Genomic DNA, 21,334 nt, shown 5'->3' with positions numbered 1-21,334 from the left:
TAGACCAACAGGGGAACATAATTTAGCACACAAAGCGCAAGAAAACAAGAAAGAATAGAAATCACACCCCACTGTAGATGTTCTGTGTGGTTTTTAGTAGCTGTCCTCAGTCTCAGAGGTATGACCCAAGTCCCTGATCTTTTAGTACAATTTGTTTATCTGCAACTGCTGTTATTTTAAGTATTCTTTCGATCGTCTTTGTTTTAGTCAGCTGAAAGCACTCTTGCTTTCTATTTGGCAGACAGAAATTATTCAGAAGCAAAGATCAGATCAAAAAGTCCCTCTTGTGCCAACATGCTCACATTTTTAAAATTGTTTCATGTAAAGTTTTGTAAATAAACTCTGTGAGACCACAGCTAGGATATACAGGTTTTTTTTTTTTTTGGGAGGAACTGAAGTTGAAAAAGAAATCTGAAGATGTTATTTTTGCTGTTGCATGTGACATCTGGGCAGGAACAAAGCTTTTTTTTTTTAATAATGTGGAGCTAATAAGAGAAGCTCCAATCAGAACTTAATGCCTTTTCTTTAGTTTTTTCTGAAACTTTGACCTGAGCTGAATCTGATTTATCTACAGTAGACATCGCTAACAGAAGATTTAGTTGCACTAATTAGAAACATCTACCCATCCATCCATTTTCTTTACATCCTTGTCCCTTAGTGGGGTCAGGAGGTGCTGGTGCCTATCTCCAGCTAACGTTCCGGGCAAGAGGCGGGTTCACCCTGGACAGGTCGCCAGTTCCATTAATGTTAAAGCACTAATCAACATATTATTTAGCAGAAGCTAATGCTAAAACGCTAACTTCAGGTTAAATTATATTTGTCTTTAAAAAAACTCCCACAACCCTCAACCACCAATTTCATTTTGACATTAAACCATGAATGAACTCCAGACACAAACCCCACATCATTTAAAAACAATTTCTTTTAAACCATTTACATATTTTGTGCTTCCTCTATTTGTAAGCACCTTACCGATATTAAACATGTTTTGAGTCTTCTTCACTCAGTAGTGACATCCACAGCAAAGAGGGTTGTTGTCAGCATTAGCCTGTTATCTATGGTGCATTCACTGATCTAAAAAAGATTAGTCTTTTGAGTTGCTGAGTGGTCAAACTGAAAATTGTCTGTTTTCTGTCATCAGTGGGTTTATTTGTGTGTCTTTGCAGCTAATTGTTAATTTGCAAGCTATTATTTGCAATGCATATTTATTATGACACATTTGGTCCTCAGTGTAAATTCATTTTTCAATTCAAATGTTGCTGCCGTCAGGAAGTAGGAGCAAATTAATAAATACCCAGAGTAAAAGTGAAATTTTACACATAGTTGTATAAAATAGACATGAAGGTTTCAATTTCCATAAGGTGAGCAGACATATTATTGATTGAACTGGCTGTTTTTTCTTTCTTTTTCTTAGAAAATTTTTTGATCACATCTTGGAGGCAAAGCCCTTCGTGTTACTTCCAGTTTAGTGTTTGTACTGCCTCATCTGTAACAATGACCATCCTCTGGGAATTAGACAAGTGTTTACTCAGGATAATTGTTTTCATGTGTTTATCACTTAATACACACCCACTTGGAGGAAAAATGCAGTGTTTGTCTAGTGCTTTCAGTATTTCTTAGAGGCATGGCCTTGAATCACACCTAATTTTTTACCCCCTTTACATGTTTACTGAATGAAGTAGTAGTAATTTTTGTCATTTGTAATTTCCAGGCCACTAAACTACCCAGAATCCCATATAACACAACATCCAGTGAAGCTACAGAAATAGTCATTATCTGGCCTCCATTTTAATAAAAACCTGCAGGAATGACGAAGTGGTGAAAAAGAAGCATGTGTGCATAAAGAATACCAAATCAAATCATAAAAATAAAAGGCTGCAGTAACCCCCAGTTGGTCTTGGCAGATGGTTGCTCATACTGTGGCAGGTTTTACTGGACGTTTCTTCCTGCTAAAGGGAAGTTTTTCCTCTCCACTGTCGCTACATGCATGCTGGCCATGAGGGATCGCTGTAAAGTCAACGACACAACGCAGCGATTGTCTACTGTCACTATGTGGACATAGGAAGAAAGAAAGCAGCAAGTCAACGAGTTTTCTTGGAAAACATTTTTAACCAAATTGAATAATGAACTGAATTTGACTTCATCACAAAATGGTTTTAAACGAAAGTCTTTCAAACTTTTTTTAAATAATTTTTTCCTTTTATTATTCATTTTCTGCATGACTTTAATTGTGTCTGGGTTTCTGTCCCTGTATTTGTAATAATTATTTGTAAAAACCTTTCGTTTGGGCTCTATTTTGACTAATTGTTTTTCTTAATTACTTTCTTATACTATGTTTTATTATGTGCAGTTAAAACAAGATGTTTACATACATTATAGAAAAAGACATTTCATATAAATTTTCTTTCACTCCCTGATCAATCTAAATTTTTCTGTTTTTCTGTTTTTGTCTTACGGGCCTGAGATCAAAGTGTCATGATGATGTCTCTAAAACCTTGACCTTGTCGTCCTAAAGCCCTTTTTTAACCAATTTGGCTTTATGCTTATGGTTATTGTGTGTTTAGAAGAACCATTTTAGCCTAAGATACACTCTGTTGAGATGTTGTTTCAAGGATAAAAACAGTAGACAGACAGTCAGTGGTCCAAGTGCCTTACTTGAAGTGCACCATTCCCTCCTTCACCCCACAACATAATGCTGCCTCCCCTTTACCGAAGAGGTGTGGCGTTGTATTGTTGAAAACATTCTCTAAATGTAACAATGTCATTTTGACCAAGCTCGTCAGTTTTAGCTTCGCCGCATCCTCAACATGTCTTTAAAACCGTAGTATTTAGAATGGTTGAGGCGTTAGCTTAGCATACTTTCACAGATTGGCCTCCGCTGAACTCAGATGTTGTGAATTAACCTATTAGAAACTTACAAATCCATGACTTCATCTGTGCCTTAACAAATAGCTTGACGCCAAAGTGACCTTATTGTATGAAGAACTCTGAGTTCATAATGATTCTAGAAATAATATTGACAAGACTAACTGGCCTAAAAGAACAGAAGTTTTATCTCATTTGTTGGCAGAAAGGGAGGAAAACAAATAGTCTTTTTCAACATTTGTATGAAAACATCTGGTTTCAGATCTGGTGTCTTGACCTTTTTTTGGAGGGATTTTATTTTGTTGTAACTTTTGTATTTGTTTTATTACATATGTTTTTATTTTGCAAAGCTTGTGTTGGATTTTTATGTCCATCTTCCTTCCCAGTGGGGGCCCCGGCTCCAAAAGAGATTCTCGACGATTCGAGGAAACCGAAATGTTTTTGAAGCAACTCTTAAAAAGTATATCAGTCGCAAATCTGAACTCTTACAAAGTTGCCTTAGAAATTTCAGCAACATCACAGAGGATTTTTACGACGACTTGCAACAGATGGTTTGAGTGATGGCCCAGAGACATGCAGGTGTACCAAACATTCAGTAGTGTGTGTAGAGAGACGCAGCAGTGTGTTTCTCTTGGTGGTTTGTCTACCTGCAAACAGCACCTCTCTCAGGCCCCTTTGATCTGAACACTGAACCTGCCCTGCTCTCCCAAAGTGAGACAGGCAGCCCTGTGATCCTCTAAACAACCTGAGTGTGTGTGTGTGTGTGTATGGAGAAGTGAATGTGCACACGTGCTTCAGTGCGTGTGTGTGTGTGTGTGTGTGCGTGTGTTGGTTCTCCACAAACCTTTTTAATGCTTAAATAAAGACTCAGTTTTCCACCGGAGACATCACCACAGTGTGTGTCTGTGGGGAGCAGAGCTGCTATTCAGCTTTCTCTGTTCTGCAGGCCTGATAAAAGCATTGCCACGGTTCAGACACCAGCTCAGCAATTCATATAGACAGAGCAGAAGATGAGCCATAAATCATACAACAAAGTGAACGGCCCTTTTCTCCCCTCTTCCCCTCATTCTCTTCTGAATAAGTGCTATGCCTCACTTGTGACCTTCTCTCTTCTCTTTCCTGCATGTTTGTGTTTTCGCAGCACTCCTACTTCATCGCGCCGGATATCAATGGACTGCCAACTATCCCAGAGAGTGTAAGTGCTCATGGAAAAGAGGAGAAAAGGAGATGAAGGAGAAATCCCTCCCTTATGGAAACATCCCTGCCTCTAATCGTTTTTAATCTAATACACATGTCACCGTTTGAAATTATTGCATCATCCTCTTGTTTCAGATTTATCTCCTGTGGTGCTTGTGCTTTAATGTTGAAGTTTAGTGATTGGCATAAAAGATTCAAACTGAGCACATGCTCTTTGTTGATTTTTGTGTTTAAATTCGAGCTCAAATTTTTATGGCAAGGGACACAAGATGACAGCAATTATCGGTCTCAGGCTGACGTAGAGTGAAATGTGATCCGTTTTCCCCAATCTGACTATTTTGGATGGATCACAGGCATGAATGCAGCTGAAACACACATAATTCTTACCATTTATTTTTAATGCAAATCAATCTCTGTAGTAGTTTTTTCTTTCTTACACTGTTCTTTGACATATAATCAGGCTTCCTCACAGTCTGTACAGTGATGTAGTGCATACATTTTGGAAGCTAAAAACATTTTGTCCTGTTGCATCTCCAGAGGAACCTGACGGAGTACTTTGTGGCTGTGGACATCAACAACATGCTCCAACTGTACGCCAGTATGCTGCACGAACGGCGCATCATCATTACCTCAAGGAAGCTTAGCACTGTGAGTTCGTTCCTCCTGCGTCATCCTGAAGCTTTTGGTTATTGAGCCTCGCTTTGAAGGCAAAGGCTGAAAAAAGCTTGAAAAACAACTAGAATACAGCGTCAACCTAAATGATTCTTCCCTTCAAATATTAATGTTGCTATTATGTTTATTTTGAGAATGTTATGTGAATTTATGTCTGGTGTTCAGGAAGCTCAGGTTGCTTTGGTAGCGACCTTCAGCTCATCTGGATTGTTGGGTCTGATGTCTGTCATCTTGATCTCAACAATAACTGATTGATTATCTATAAATCTATAAAGGTTCAGCTCAGGCCAGTTTGCTGGCAAATCAAGCAGAGAAGCATCATGGACATCGAACCAGCGTCTGGTACCTTTGGGTTCTCAGTCTTGCTGGGCAATGAAACCAGTGGGATCTTGATTTCCAAATGAAATGCAAACTTCACTTACATCTGAGCAGAAGGCTCCAGTTCTTCTTCTCTTTAGTTCAGGTAATAATCTTCCACAGTTTGGTCTGGCTTGGTCAGGAGTGGCCTAGTACAAGGCATCGGTGTAACACCTGCTGTCGAATCGTCTGCAAACTCTTAAATGTGCTTTGCTTTAAGATACCCCCAGACTGTGGTTACAACACATTTTCTCCTTCCACACAAATTCCCATTTATATTCCCAGATGCATCGCTCTGTGAACTGCTGGGTTGTTTAGCAATGACATCTTTGTGGCATATTTTTCTTGTGATGGTTGTCAATAACTGTCAACTTAGCTGTCTTTGCTTATCTATATGCATAGTGTTACTTCTTAAATGTAATGACTTATATGAATTGTCTTTTTTAAATTATATCCTATTTTATGTGCACATGTATCTGTGTATCTTTAAGCAGTGTGATTTCCTCAAATGAAAAATTACTAAAAAACAGTCTTCTCTGATTGGAGGAGGGCAAACAAACGGATGTAAAAGGTTTTAAATGCACAACACTTTTATGCATAAAGCTGTTTTATTTTTTTATGCAGGACTTCTGCACTTAAATAATAATTCAGAAAGCTTGTTGCCAACTTGCAGACCTGCACCGTCATGCTTTAAATCAAATTCAAATGCCAAATTATCCCACTAAAACTGGATCTAACCTTAGGCTGTTCAATAGATTGAACATGATTTGCTTCATCAATATTCCAGCTGGATTTGAAACCCTAAATATTACGATGGGAATATTTATCTGACATGGCTTGATAGTTGTTCAGAGAGACTTGAAGCAGTCCCCCCTCTCACCCGCCGCCCCTCTTCTTAATCATCCAGCTCTGACAGGCTGTGAAATTCAGGCTGAAGCTGGGTTTTATGTGGCTGTTTGTACCGTATAACCGCAGCATATTAATGTCCAAAATGCCTTAAATTATCTATTATTACATGCCTTAGCTTACTCTTATAATTTAAAGTCATTTCTGTGTGTGTGAGGGAGGAACTCTGTGTGTCCATCTCCCACTCTTCCTCTCCCATGCTATCTTTGCAGCTGATGAGGCAGAGCCAAATGTTTATGACAGATTAGATGGGAGAGGGAAGTGATGTCATCCAACTTCTATTTGTATCTGTAGCTGAGCGGCTCCTGCCAACGCAATCTACAAGTCTGCAGAAGGTTTAACAGCTGGGGGCCTTTGGTGGTGTTTGGCGCTGCGGGGAAGAGTTCCCAAGGTCTCTCTTCGGAGCTATAATCAGGAGGAGCTGTAAAGATTACCCACCCCTCTGAGAATTTCACCTGTCTCCCCCTCCTCGGCTCAGACCGGCTGCACCTCAGCTGAGGCGGCACCCTCTGCTGTGACACAAGCAGAACATGATGTAAATTATCAGACTCGGGGGAGGGGTGAGAGTGTTTTCCTTTTTAGCACGAAGACGGCGTGTGATTTAAAGCTTTCTGTAACTTGAAGACAAACCACGCTTTTTGCTTTTATTGCAAATGTATGCCAGCAGAATATTTTAGGAGACCTTTACCTCCGTGAGCCTTTCATCCTCCGCAATTCCTCATCCAGTCGTCTATCCATCCGTCTTCCTCAGGGAGACGTGTTTTGGTTTGGTAGCTATGTATGTCAGGCAATGTAGTACAAAGCCATTTTCTCGTCCCCAGTGGGATTACTCGCTGGCCTTGTGTTATTACCGCTCCTGTGATGCGTTATTTTTGCTGTTGGGATAGATTGACCTCGTAGTTCAAGCACAAATGGCTGCCATGATTCTTAAAACCAGCTAAGTGTATAGATACGCACCTAACCGAAAATATCTCCACTCATTACCCGCGCCATTGTCATGTGATCAAACACCTTAAAGGATGAGAGACGTGTAATTGCTGTCAGATTTTGGCACAGCATTATGTTAAAATGAGTGTTATCACTCATTGGATGGATGGGTTATATTTCTATAGTCTGATCTTGCGGATAGAAGACGTATAAAGAAGATATTGGGAGATATTGTTGGAAACATCGTTAGTTACATCCAGCTGCTTTCCACCACCTCCGCCTTTCCAGCCGAGCAGAAACACGGGATAGAAAGTGGGAAAAAAAAAAAAAAATCAGACACATCGCAGCTCATGTATTTATATATATTCTGCCTTCGTAAGGTGCTGCCTGTGTTAAAGCCCCCAGTGAACCCTGCATGTCAGTTTGTCGGTACATGGCTGCCACGTCTTGCAAGCAGCCAAAAGCAAAGGAATAAATCATGATCTTACATCCATGCGCCAGTTGACTTATTGCTGTTTTGTGACCAGAGGTGAATGGTACCGCTGTTTTTAAAAAGCCAGTTGGTGGTGGTGCAGGGGGCGGCAGCCAGCCGTGTGTGCAGCCTTGTCATAGGCCCGTATAATAGGGGTGCATCGGCCCTTCTTCTAACTAGTCAGTAGGGAGGACCCCACCACCGCTGCCGCCGCCCCCACCCGTGTCTTTCATCTACCCAGCCTCCCCCTCCAGCCTCTGCCCTGCCTATCGGCCAGCGCCGGCTGACAGCAGCCCTCTCATCAGGCTGTCAGGCCTATGCTAACAAGGAGCTATCCATCCACCGTGCCCTAGAGTGCCAGCTGTCTCCTGGTTTCCAGCTTTTTTCCTCTGTTGTTCCTCTTCTCTCTCTCGCTGACTTCTCTTTGCCTCTCCCGGCTCTCGCTGTGTTAGTTATACTTTCCCTGTGACATATTATTTTCTGTCCATCTGTCTCTCACTCTCTCGCTACACCTCTTTCTTTCTGACATCGCCTTCCTCTTCCTGGGAGTCCTAATGTGTCCTTCAGTTGTTGGGCAACTGCAGAACATTGGAACATCCTCCCCCTGTATCCCCCCTCCCTCAGTACCTTCCTCTGCTTGTCCTCGATAAACTTCCCCTTCCTCGTGTGTCCTGTGCGTTGTTGGTGGGACTGTAAATGTGCATGTGTTTTTCCTTGAACAGTGGATACTGGGGTACACTGAGCCTCCCATTGTTGCTAGGAAACGGTAAAAAGCACTGATCATGTGACCAAATAGTTAGGAGGAAGGCATCATTTATTCAAGTGTGTGAAGGTAAGAACCTCATGGGTAAAGTGGTTAGACTATGTGTTTTCCAGGCATCACTATCAAGTAACTGTTACCTTCAGTTTTTATAAAAATTATAGATGGATATATCAAATATGACTTGAAAGAAATTTGACTTTGTAATATAATAGCTTGAAATTGAACCTGTCTCTTTAAAAACTCTGCTCCTTCTGAAACTCCGCTATCAGAAAGTCATCACAACGTCGCTCCTCTATTAACTTTTTAACAAGCACTGAGAAGTACTTTATATGAGTTCAGTGGAGGCCCAGTCCCACCAGGTGTTTGCTAATTGCTGTTGACTAGTCTGAAGGAGCTGAGTGGGGAGAGTTATATGGGAGAGCTGCTTTTTGAGGAGTAAGTGATGAGATGCGTCTCGAAGGCGGCCCTCGGTTCACCCAGGTGTTTTGCACAGCTAAATGGTTGCCATTGGAGATTCAAGGATTTCTCAAACATGAATGAAAGAGTCAAAGCAACACTACAGGCATGTTTTTGATGAAAGAATAACACAATTACATGATGTGAAGCTCAAAAAAGTAAGTTTATCATAACACTGCCCCTTTAAAAAACAATTTTTCACTCTTGAAAGTGAATTTAGTCTATCATAAGTTTCCTAAGAATTATATTTTGACTATAACAGATATTTAAAAATTTGTTTTATGCATCAGTTGTGCTACGTATGAGCTATAACATGAGGTCATAAACCGAAGATAAAAGTGTAGCATTTTAGCTGTGGGCACAAATAAAGTCAAAATTGTAGTTTTGGTTAAGTTGAGCCGCTACCATGACATGAATTTTCAACTTGCCAAGGATTCAGTTTTAGTGCTTGGGGTCGAGTTGGAGAAGAGGATTATGGTGTGTGTGTGTGTGTGTGTGTGTGTGTTTTTAGTGAATACAGTTCAACCTACCCCATACAGGGGTAAGCTGAGCTACGAAACAACTTTTTTAACATGCTATATTATCAAAACTGTTATGTTTCTGATTGTTTGAAGGGATGCACAACATCGTGAAATATATGTAGATATACAAGTTATCGACCAAACCAAAGTTGTCTTTGTGTAGTGATCCTAAGTATGAAAAATGGCTCATCTTACCACAGTCTCCCCTATTTGCTCTTGCAGGTGTTTGCTCCTCATGCCTTCTGTCTTCCTGTGTGGGAGGCCTGGTGTTAGCGGCTACATGCGCCGCCCTGCATGCCCTCTACTTCTCTCCCAGTGCAACATACCCGTGTATGTGCCCTTACGAGGCTTGACATCAACGTTTGTCAACACGGTGGAAAGCAGAGCATGCATAATTGGTGACTTGGTGCATAGGAGAAGAGAGGGAAGGGCCAACAGCGATAAAGTAACAGGATAAACGAGGAAGAAGAGAAAACTGTAAATGATACCAAGAACCTGGGCAGCTGTATGGCCTGTTTTTTCTTTTTTTTCAAATCTGTTTTGTAGTTTTCCCACAGATAATGATTAGGCCATTCGATCACATAAATATGCTTCAATCTTAACTATTCCACTTTAGTTCTGGGTTTAGCCGCTTTTAATGGTTTTATTTCCAAGATTGTCCCTTATTTACCATCTTACCATCAACTTTGACCAGCTAACGTTGTCACCACAATGTTTCACAGTGGGCATTTGCTAGGGGTCATTTAGTTTTAGTTTTTCTTCAGACATTGTTTTGCACTTTCTTCCTCATCTGCTGTTTACCCTGTATGACCTCTTTTGAATTTCTCTTAACAATTCAGCATTGCTGCCACCAAAGCCAGATTTGTGAATGCATGTTGTCCTGCTGACAGATTTTTTCCCTACATAGTTGTCCTCTTCAATGTTTCCCTGATAAAGATTCTGCATTTAGGTGCATCAGAGTAAACGGGGATGAAAATAAGTGCACACAATTGCCTGATTTTTAGTTGCAGAAAATTTTAAAAACTATCTATTATTTTCTTTTGACTTCACAATAAAGCCCAACAGAATGCATGGAGCTTTGTAATGGTAATGTGATGAAATGTGAAAACCTTCAGTTCGCATAAATATTTTTGCAAGGCACTGCAGGACTGAGTTTGGCAAATGTGTGGGGATAGAGTTGGAAGTAAAAGGCTAGTTGAGGAGAAATGAGCGTTTAAAGCTGGTGTGAGAAGGTCAAGAGCAGCTATGTTGATACCGTTCCTCCTGTCAAATTAAATTACACCGCCTGGAGCAGCAGCCGGTTTCTTCCGCAATCTGTTTCTTTACAGTCGAACAAGTCCAGTAAGACACTTCAGGACGGAAAAGCAGAGTATATTTCATAGCTTTTAGGTCCGCTTTATTGTTTATCCCAAAATACGTGAATGAGATTCAGCGATTTTATGTTCCTTCAGCATCCAGTAAAGAATAATGATGTGTTTTGAACGCGTTTGCTGATATGTGAGCTGCATGAGATCAGTGTATATATTTTAGGATTTCCTCACAGAGCAACATAAAATAACACTTAATTATGCATAATTGTCAAGGGAAACGTAAAACTCATAAGTGTGACTTGAAATTTTGAACCTCTTTTACGCTGATGCTCCTCAATAAATTATCAGTCTGTATGTGTGTAGTTGAATCTTGGTGCAAATCTAGCTGTTTGGTGTAGGCAACATTGTCCGTCGACAGCAATAATGACCAAACACTGTTATGGAAAATTTTATTCTATTTTATTTTATTTATTTTTATTATTATTAGAACAAAAAAAAAAGATCAACACAAGGATACAGAAAAACAGTAGGCATAATGTCCATCTGTACCACAGTCGGGAGTTATTTACATAAAAAAAACAACATTTAAATTGGGATACAAATTATATTTTGGATGCCTTGAGTTGTTTGAATCTAGACAGTAATTTAAAATATGAAACCACAAAACTAAGGGAGTCGGTGACCAGTGATTTTCTGGATCTCAGCCTGGAGATCAAGATTTAAAATAACTAGAATCTTATTTTTTATTGCTATTCCTTCCTCGTTTTCAAGCTCTTTATGCAGAAATATATTTTATGTCAAACTCTCTGAGAGAGATAAAAAAAAAAGAAAGCAAGACGAGAAAAATAGATGGTTTTGAATTTGGATTCATGGAGAATCTTAAAGCAGAGATATCTTATGAAACAATATTCCCAGCCTTGAGTAACTCAACTTTCCCCACTTACCATACTTTTTTCAAAAATGGAAAAAAGTATAGACGGCTGTAAATCTATCAAGACAATAGCTGTCCACCTAAACTGAAAAGTAGGATAAGTAACACATTATTTAAAGAAGCAGCTAAGATGCCCAGGGTGAGTCTGGAGGAGCTGCAGAGATTCGCAGCTCAGTTGGGAAAATCTCTTTATGGGACAACTTTCTTTCCTTTACTCTACAACTGTGGTCTTTATAGAAGCGTTGCAAGAAGAAATCCTGTGTGCAGTTAGCCACAAGACATGTAGATGAAGAAGTTGTTCTGGCCATGTCACTTCCTGACCTACTTACAAATCTGTGAGTAGAAACTCAAACTTGGTCGACTTCTTCCATTGTCAATTGCCAAATTCAGGTTTCACAATCCCATAGTGGAACATGATGGTGGCAGTGCCATGCTGTGGTGATCCTTTTCGTTAGCCAGGACAGAGAAACAGAAAACCTGGAAATAAATCTCTTACATGCAAAGTTTGAGACTGAGGTGAAGGTTCACCTTCCAGAACAACCCTAAACCTACAGCCAGAGCTGCAGTTTGTATCAAAGCATATTGATGTGTTAGAATGGCACAACCAAAGTCCAGACCTGAATCCAAATGAGGATCTGGGGTAAGGATGGGAAATTGACATTCACAGATGCTCTCCATCCAAGCTGACTGAGCTTGCACTGTATTGTAAAATAAATAAATAAAAGTTATAGATGTGCAAAGCTGGGGGAGACATATCCCACAAAACATGTAGCTCTAACTGCAGCAAAATGTTGCATTGCAAAGCGTTGACTCAGGGTGGCTGAATACATATGAACATTTATCAGATTTTTATTTTAAAAAACAGTTGTATCATTTCATTTCCATTTTACTAGTACACTTCACTCCAGATTTATCTATTTATGAAATCACAATAGAACACACTGAGGTTTGTGTTTGGGACGTGACAAAATGGAAACCAATTGAATGGTTGTGCAAGGCATCAGTAACAATTAATTGCTACACATGCAGATTCACTTAACCTTTGTTTATGTAAGTGTTTGGATGTAAAATAGTATAGATTTTTTTTCCCCTGAAACATGAACTACATTCAATAACAAAGAAGAAAACGAGAGCTGCTGAAAATTGGACAGACATTTGATTGCAGCCAAGATCGCCGATAACTGTGCAGAAATTTTTCTATTTGTTTTTATGTAATTTACACTTGTCTTCATTGGTATAAGTGAATATTAAGTAGTTTTTTGTGTGTTAGAGCTGCACAATGCCTTGAATCACAGTTGTCATCGCAGTTTTAATGTGTGAAACTTCACAGGCCCAAAAGACTGCTCTGATGCGGAATTAGTTTTTTTATTATATTTGAAGTGTCATGAATTCAACTTCAGCCTGCAAAAAGATACATTTAATCAGTTGGCTGGAGGCTCATTGTGCCTAATCTCCAAATACAATGTGAATTTTAGCGGCTGAGATGTTTAAGATCACGTCAGGTGTTGGGGACATTGTGATGATTTAAAACAATGATGAGTAAAGTTTCTAATAACTTATGGAAGTAAAACTTTATGAGACACTGAGCTGTTTGCTGCTTTGCATCAAGTACGAAATTAGACTGGACTTACACAGCAGATCTTTATGCTCAATTTCAGTCGTTCATGTCGTTAATTAAACCCGACCACAGTGAGACTTCTGTGTGAAAGATTTATGACCCCAAATCGACCCACATGTGCAGAAGAACGACGATGACGTCACACAGCAGCGCGCTCTTTACGGAAGTAAAACGCCGTCTGTGGATCGATTTTAGAGTTTATTCAACAAAGAAAGCCGAAAGTATCGTTACAAGATCATAACACAAATAAAAAAAGCTACGGTTTTTTGTGCAGCATTGACTGCAACTTTTGTAGAGAAGTTTGTTTGGGTGTGTAGTAAGAGCCAGGAGTAAGAGTGGAGTGATGTGCTTCAGTGACAGGCTTCTTTTCCAAGTTGTTAATCATAATTTTCATACATTGTTTACATCAATGACATGAAAGTCGGATAAAATGCACCATCACTGTTCAGACTGAAGACACTTTGAAACAATGGGATATGTGTCCTAATTGATCCCACATATGGAAATGGCACAGATTGGAATTTTTTGGGGTGAAAAGATCAGAATTGGGCCGGTCAGACTGCGGTGAAAAAGCTGAATATGGGTCACATTTGGGCAAAAGAAGAAACATCCTGATTTGGGCTGCATTTGCCTGTTGTGTGAATGTTACCTTACAGTTGGAAATTGACCAACTGGTGTCTGAATTCTCAGTTTTAGCTTGGCTTCCGGTTTCAAAGTTTGCATTCATCTTGTCCTTCTTTACTCCTTCTTTCTTCACCAACTTTCCCCTCCTCCCTCTCTGTTCTGTCTTTCCGTCCCTCCGTCTGTCCCCCCTAGCCCCCCGTCCGTCCTTTAGTCTCACTGAATGGGTCTGCAGAAACCGCCGTTCGTTTGGCCACTTTCCGCCTAAGCCACAGCACACTAAAAAGCTCTCAGGGCAGAACCAAAGACCTTGACTGCTTTTTGAAGCAGGCTGTCGCTGTATAATCAGTTAGCTTCTCTCAGCGGAGGGGGCAACACACACACATCTACACACACACACACAGCATAAGAGGCAGGCAGCCCCTCATTACCGGGCAGAGCCCTGGTCCCTGAGGACTGGACCCAGCACCTAATCCTGTATTTGTTCTTGGGGACTGTATCTGTGATTCTCCATTGAATGGAATATTAAGCACCCAGGTCTTTTGTGGAGCGTGTAAGCCATTTGGCTCCACTCATCTATTATTTATCAGCCTGGCAAATATTTTATCAGCCTTAGCCTCTCATGACCCACTCTCATGTGAAGCTCTCCTCTAAATGAAGAAAAAACGGGGGGTTATTATTTTTTTTTTCTTTTCAATTTATCTCCCGTTTTACTTTTTGCCTCATTTGTTCTAAAACCTGGACAAGGACACAGGGATTTGTATTAATCTAAGAGTTTTGAGAAGCAAATATGTGAACTATTCCTGTGGAGTTCCTTCCAACTTCCTTTATCTAAGGAAGCACACTGTTGCCTCCATCGCTTTGTAGATAACAAGTAAAAGAGGAGCACAATCTAGATTTGCGTTATAAATCATAATCCAAGTTTCGGACTCCCTTTCCCAGCCAGCTCCCCCGAGCCCAGCCACCCAGCCTGAGCCGGAGCGAGCGAGAGAGAGAGAGATAGAGAGAGACTTGTTTTCACTTTCAACCTGAGAGTAAATCATGCCAGTTGGGGGGCTCACCTTGAGGCCTGGTGGAGATAATTGGAGTTGGTTAGCGAGGTGTTCTGTGCCATTACCTCCTGGTACCAGCGAATGGCTGGGGCTTGTCTCGCGCTCCCAGAGGAGGAATACACCCGCCTGTTGGCTCCTCACTCAGCGTGCGTGTGTGTGTGTCTCAGCGTAGGTCCGCAGGCAGATCGGTGACCCCTCTTCATCACGATTTAATGGCCCCTTACGAGACGGAAGAAGGGTGTGATGGTTTTGATAGCCCTTCTTTTCGCCGAGCGCACTCAGTTCAGCTTATTAATATTCATCGCATTGATTTATTTTCAGAATTAACAAAAAGAAAAAGAAAAACAAAGTGTTTGCCAAGAAATTAATCCTGACAGGAGTGTGGCATTGTTGTTTCATTTTCAGACAGCAGGAAGCAGGAATATGCATATGCAGATACACAGAGCAAGACACCAATTAAATGTTGATTAAGTCTTAAGTATTGTGGGACTCTGTGTGAAAGACAATAAGAAAGAAAATCATTGCTTTTTGTTTGCCGGCTGATATGAAAAATGAATGCAGTTAAAACAAACGGAGGAGGGATGAGGGGGGGAGGCTGGACGCACAAACACATGAATGCTTCTTTTTTTTCTGAGATGCCTGAGCTTCATCAGAGGGTGTATTTGGACGCCCCCCACACCCTCCTCGTCTTTTTCTTCATCTCTTCCTCCGGCTGCGGTTGTTTTCAGCCACCGCGCTCTCCGGCTTTTGGCCGGTCAATTGTGACACTCTGCGTGTCAGCGAGCAGGGGGGGTCTCCTGGTAGCTGTGCGTGTGTGATAGTGTGTGTCCGCTTCACACTTTGGCTGTGAAGCTGCCGCGGTATAACGGCGGCTGCTGCTGCGGGGGTCCCGGCGGTATTGGCCTAGCCCGCAGTCTCTCTTGGCTAACTCATGTTTCATTCTTTGGCAATTTGCCCTAATGAAGTCCCGCAGGAGCCCCTCAGACCTCTGTTCTCTTTCCATATTTAATCATGTTATTTTAATCTGGGGGATGAGCTAACGCCTCTGTCTCCTGCTGCGTCTCTCTGTGTATGTGTGTGAGTGTGTGTGTGCTGCAGGTCATTACTATTGCTGAGTTTTTGTGACATGTCATGTCAGGAAAGGAGGGGGCCGCTTGCTTTAAGACAATGGGAGACGATGACTTTAATTCTGAGTGTAATATTGGTTTGACAATGTAAAAAGGCTCTTTGAAAAGCAGTGTCATCCTTACATGATTGCGGCTCATTATTTGTTAAAAACGAGGTTAATTATTCCATTTTTTCCCCAGTCATTTCTCAGTTTTTCTCAGATTTTTATGGCTGCTGTCAGGGATGTTTTTGCCTTTCTTTTGTTGTCTTTTTTCGTGCAGGTCACAGCACAAAACCCCTCTTCGATAGAAATACTCTGATTTCATGGTTTTCTCATTTTTAATAGAAAAACAGATTTGCCTTTTGACAAATGTTTCCTTACATTAGATCAAAATATTTTCCCCACTTTATACCGATCTCTTTTCTCCTCTGTTGTCTCTTTCATCAGGGTCAAGGAAACATCCAGCCTGCTTGTTTAGCTTTTATTTATCATCTCAATTTTTCAATGACTAGCATAATTACAGGCACCTCTTAGTAAGTTATAATATCATCAACAATTAAATTCTGTCAGTAATTTCAAAAAGTAAAAGATTTATATTATATGGATCTTTTATATTTTGCATAGCAATATCTATCAGTTTTATCTTTAACACATGTGGCTCAAACAATTGTTGTGAATGACTGTCACTGATTCCAAAGAGCAAATCAATTTTATGTCATACTGGCAATATTTTTCTAAGGTTTCCCTTAGAAAAAATTTTTTTTTAATTCTCAGTGAGATATTTTGTTAAATAAAATAAAAAATTAAATTAATTAAAAAGTAAAGTTAAGTGGAAGGAAAAACTGGCAGAAAAAACTGGCGATCACAGCCTGGAGAGGACTCTAATGCCAAGCCCATCCAAGAGTTCGGAGGAGAATCGTAAGATCTGAAGCGCAGATTGAGTCAGTGTTTCAAGAGCAAAAACACAGACATATCCAGGAAATGTGCTGAATTGGACTAAGGACAAAAAAAAAACAACAAGAATTTATCTTTTCAGATGAAAGTAAATTTTGTATTTAATTTGGAAATCAAAGCTCCCAGTCTGTAGGAGGGGAAAGCAGCAACTTGATCTTCCTTAGCAAATCAGCAAGTCCACATGCCTCATTGATGCAGTAATTCATGCTAAAAGAGCCCAGATAAAGTATTAACTCCATAAAGCACAGCAGATCAACACACTTTTCCCTTTTTAGCTGATATTTCTGTCTGTAAAATGTGTATTTTATTTTATTTTATAACTGAATTTGGGGATTTCATTCGCTGAAAGCTGAAATCATCAAGGTTCACAGGAAGAAAATGCTTGAAATGTGTTCGTGTCGTTTCCCATTCTGAATGACAGATTAAAGCAGTCAAAGACATCATTATGTATTGAAATGAAAATGTTAATCTCTGAAATAAAAGCATGTTTTATTAAACTAGATTTTGTTAGTAATAGTTGCTGTGTTTCTGTTGTGTTGTAACAGCGAGAAGACATTTGTCTGTATGTAAAGTTGGGCTGACGGCGTCCCCTCCTGTCTTTCTCTGTGTAGTTAACTGCATGCGTCCACGGTGCAGCGGCTTTGCTCTTTCCGATGTACTGGCAGCACATCTTCATCCCGGTTCTGCCTCCGCATCTTCTGGACTACTGCTGGTAAGCCTGACAACCTCTAAAGCACAAACACAATCATTATCAACTTAAAGAAAATGTTTCTGCTGAAATTGTTTTTTTGTCCTTCTTTTTCCACCCTCTCCTCTTTGCTGTCCGCGTCTGATGCTGGACCTCGGCACGCAGACGTATAGCCACACACACTGCGTCATGTGTGCAACAGTTATGCATCGGTTTTAGCCACTAAGATCTCCGTGTTAAAGCGTTGCCACACATGTTCACACGCTCTCCCACTCAGTCTTTGTGTTCTTGCGCGGACGCCTTCTCCAGCACGGCTCCGCACATAATGAACGGACCAGATCACCTTACTCTATATTTTATGGCAGCTCTTAGCAGCACGCTCTCATCATGGTCCGAACTCTCTCAGGGGTTCATTACCTCCCTTCCAACACAAATCCAACAAATCTGATTGGGCTTGATTGAAACTGAACGGAGAGCAGAAGTAGTGTCTACAAAATCTGCATGCTTTCAGGTCAACTTTTTATCAGTGCAGACGTAGCGTACATGTGTTGACGTCAGCATGGTTGAATGGGATTGCTTTTATGGTGCGGAGCGTTTCCAGGAGGGACGGATCATCTCAGTGAAACTATTCTTCACTGACAGGGAAATGTGATTTCCATCACTCTGCAAAGGCTCATCGTTACCTTATTAAATGACGGGGTGTCCTCCATTCCCTGATGCGATAACTAAATTACATTAGATGTTCTGTGTTCCTCTACATTACATCTGAAATTCTGTAAGTCAACGCTGGGCATCCAATAAACACGACAGGCCTGCATATTTATTTTTATTCTGTCACTTTAAAGTGATTACGAGCTTTGATTTATAAATCACTCTGACCAGAAACATGCTAAAGTAAAGGACTGTAGGAACATCCAAAAGGCCTCTTCTTCTTTTCTTTTTTTCAAACAAGGAAACTTTTTCATGATATTCTTACACAGGTAAGCGGTTTAAAGAGAAAAATGAAAAATTACAATGAAAGACGAAGTTTAAAGAATAATGGTGAAAGTAAACAAGAAACTGCGAAATGCAAAAGGCATTTTAGAAATGTGCTGACCTGAAAAAGCCAAGTTTGTTGAAAATCGTGTGTTTTCAGGGAGTTGTTTCCAGTGCTAAGAAACAAACAACTAGGTGCCACCCAGCGAGTTAAAATATTATTAAAAATGTATTTATGTAATCTAATTCAAAAATTTTAACTCATGCATAACTTATATCTTTTACACACAGAGTAACGTATTCCAATCTACTAGTTTTGAATATTACAGTTAATAAAAAACCCCAGATTGTGTTTCTTACAGAATAGGAATATTATTTATGCAACCTATAAAAATGTTTCAAACTGAAAAATATATTCATGTTCTGTACAGTGTATGTGCATATTTATGGTTTGGGCTCCTTTTGCTTGACTTCAGCTCTTATACACTGTTGGGTTCGGTGTCTCATCTTCCTCTTGTTAATTAGGTCAGATTAGCTTTGGTGGCCAGTCATACCGAAAGTTCCCATAGTTACGAAACCAGATATTGGTGCTTTTGACCGTTCTTGCAGGTGCCAAAACCTGCTGGAAAATGGACAGCGGTAACCATGACGAGCTTGAAAATGTGCTGATAGATCGCTGCTCCGACTTTGGGTTTGGGTAGACACAGTGGACCAACACAAGCCAACGATCATGGCTCAGAAAAATCATCATTGTGGAAACTTCACATCGATCTGAAATAACTCGTCATGTAGTCCTTGTCTTCAAATCTGAATCCACCAAATTATCGATTGGGCTTTGCTAAGTCCTCTCAAAACTACATTTAGCTGTGTTGTGCTCTTTTTTTCCACCGTATTTTTTCTTCAAACTAATTGCCTATTAGTATATTGGGATGCAGCTCTCTTGAGGCTGATCTTTTTTGTGAAGGGCAGCAGCGACTGTCTTGCACATACCTGTCAAGTCACTGTTATCTTAAAAATACATTTTTATTGGTCTAATATTCTAAGAAACTGAATGTCGTTTTTTTTAATCAACTTTAACAAAAATACTATTTTCTGAGCGTTACTTCTTTTCTTTTTGTTCTGATCCTGGAAACACTGAATGAAAAGATTGAACCTGAACAGCAACTCTGAGATCTATTCAGGGCCTTATCCCTTAATTACTTCATAAGCCAATCACTGTGCTTTAGATTTCAGAGAATCTTTAAGATAAGTATAATCACATTTAGTGATACGGTCAATTTTTTTAGTTAAAACATAAAAAAGAGAATCTCAGAAATACTTCTTGGTATACGATCAGTCATTTACCAGCTGTCTCTGAGGAGATTCAAGTTGCCTGATCAACTTTCGTTGCCGTCTACGTTCTTAAACTATTTTCTATTCACACATTAGTGACAGCAGTGTGTATTTTTCTGTAGAGGTAGGAAAAGGGAAATGGCATTTATTGCATCTGGATTCCATAAAAATAACTCCTCTGTTCTGAGGGCCTTGGATATAAAAAGGCTTGTTGCTGCCTGTGACATTATCATGTTATGACATCCTGATATAGAAAATAATCTGCACTTCAGATTATTTTTCAGGTCACGTTTAGTATTTTGTTCTGTGTTAAGTATTGGCTTAACATAAATCATCTTCATTTTTGAGGTCTTGTATCCAGTCTGGATTATCAGACATGTTTTTCTCACAAGTATGTATAAAAATGCACTAATCAATCACACAAAATAAAGACTGACTCAACAATATACTATAGAATCTGATTATTGTTTTCTTTTTAATTAAAATTGAACAGTTTTTATCTACAAAAACATTAACCAGCATGTAGTTAGAAAATGTTAATTATATCCTTTGAAGTATAAATGGGATTAATCTATTCTCCCCTTTTTTGTTGCATTAAAATCTGCTACCTCCATCAAAGAACCTGCAGTATATTCTGTTTTTATCTTTTATATATTATTGTCCTTAGCAAGAAAAATCGGACTTGGTCAAATGAAAAAGAAAACAGGAAATCGGTATGTGCCTGGAAAAATCCAGATCGGTGTGTCTCTTATTTATGAATTTTGGAGAAAAGCAACAGATCCATACAGTGAAGACGCTTCAATCTTTAGTTATTTAAATGTGTATAAAATGACTGAAAGGTAGATGCTATTTTCCAAATAAACGTTGCATCTGTATACACCACTAACAGATGTCTTGTACCTTCTACATCCTCAGTGCTCCGATGCCATACTTCGTGGGAGTTCACTATAGTCTGCTTGAGGTATGTTATCAAATCAGTTTATGCATGCATATGCTACAAATGTTAATGCAAAAACATCAAGATGCTTCATGAACGTCCTGCGTTTTGAAAACGGGGGTTGAAATGTGTAAACTGTGAAAACTGATTTTGATTATTCATTGCTAATCCATATGTTTTGTTGAACTTCGGTGTCGGAAACAAATGACGACTCAATTCTGAGTTTGTGTCGAATATTTAAGAGTTAATTCATCATGAATTAAACAATGCTACTTTTAAAAACCCCACTTTTTTACTTTTTCATTTTTTTTTTTTTTTTTTTTTTTTTTTTGTCTGTTTCTGCTCTGTCTACTGCTTGTGTGTGCCTTGGCTTCTGAACCAGAAGTACAGAAGGCAGAGACAGAAAGGCAGAAAAAGCATCTGCAAACAAAGAGCTTTTCTTCTTCATTGTTAAACCCTGTGTTGGTTGGGGAGCAGGCCGTCATCAGTGCGGCTGTTTCATGTGAACGCATGACGCAAGAGCGCACACATTTTTGCACTCGTGTGCGAGTGTTAGTTTCCAGGCGTGTGCGTGCGTGTGTAATTGCCTATAATGTTATGCACACGTGTGTTTCCGCGCATGCGTGTGTGTGTGTGTGTGTGTGTGTGTGTGTGTGTGTGTGTGTGTGTGTG

General features: G+C 39.9%; 1 protein-coding gene across 3 annotated transcripts in view; it reads left to right on the top strand.

The window, feature by feature from the left end:
• The window catches only part of dennd1b (DENN/MADD domain containing 1B), a 142,391-nt gene that overhangs the window by 66,261 nt on the left and 54,796 nt on the right, over positions 1 to 21,334 (top strand). For all 3 annotated transcript variants that reach the window (XM_015049343.1, XM_015049344.1, XM_015049345.1), the window contains 4 exons: positions 4,007 to 4,060; positions 4,600 to 4,710; positions 17,342 to 17,442; positions 20,641 to 20,686. In XM_015049343.1, the coding sequence (XP_014904829.1) occupies positions 4,007 to 4,060; positions 4,600 to 4,710; positions 17,342 to 17,442; positions 20,641 to 20,686 (312 nt within the window). The remainder of the gene's footprint in view (positions 1 to 4,006; positions 4,061 to 4,599; positions 4,711 to 17,341; positions 17,443 to 20,640; positions 20,687 to 21,334) is intronic.

The sequence above is a fragment of the Poecilia latipinna genome, unplaced genomic scaffold (genome assembly GCF_001443285.1).
Source record: "Poecilia latipinna isolate Pla-1442-1.1 unplaced genomic scaffold, P_latipinna-1.0 Scaffold941, whole genome shotgun sequence".
NCBI classification, from domain to species: Eukaryota; Metazoa; Chordata; class Actinopteri; order Cyprinodontiformes; family Poeciliidae; genus Poecilia; species Poecilia latipinna.
This window is presented reverse-complemented; position numbering and strand designations above follow the sequence as displayed.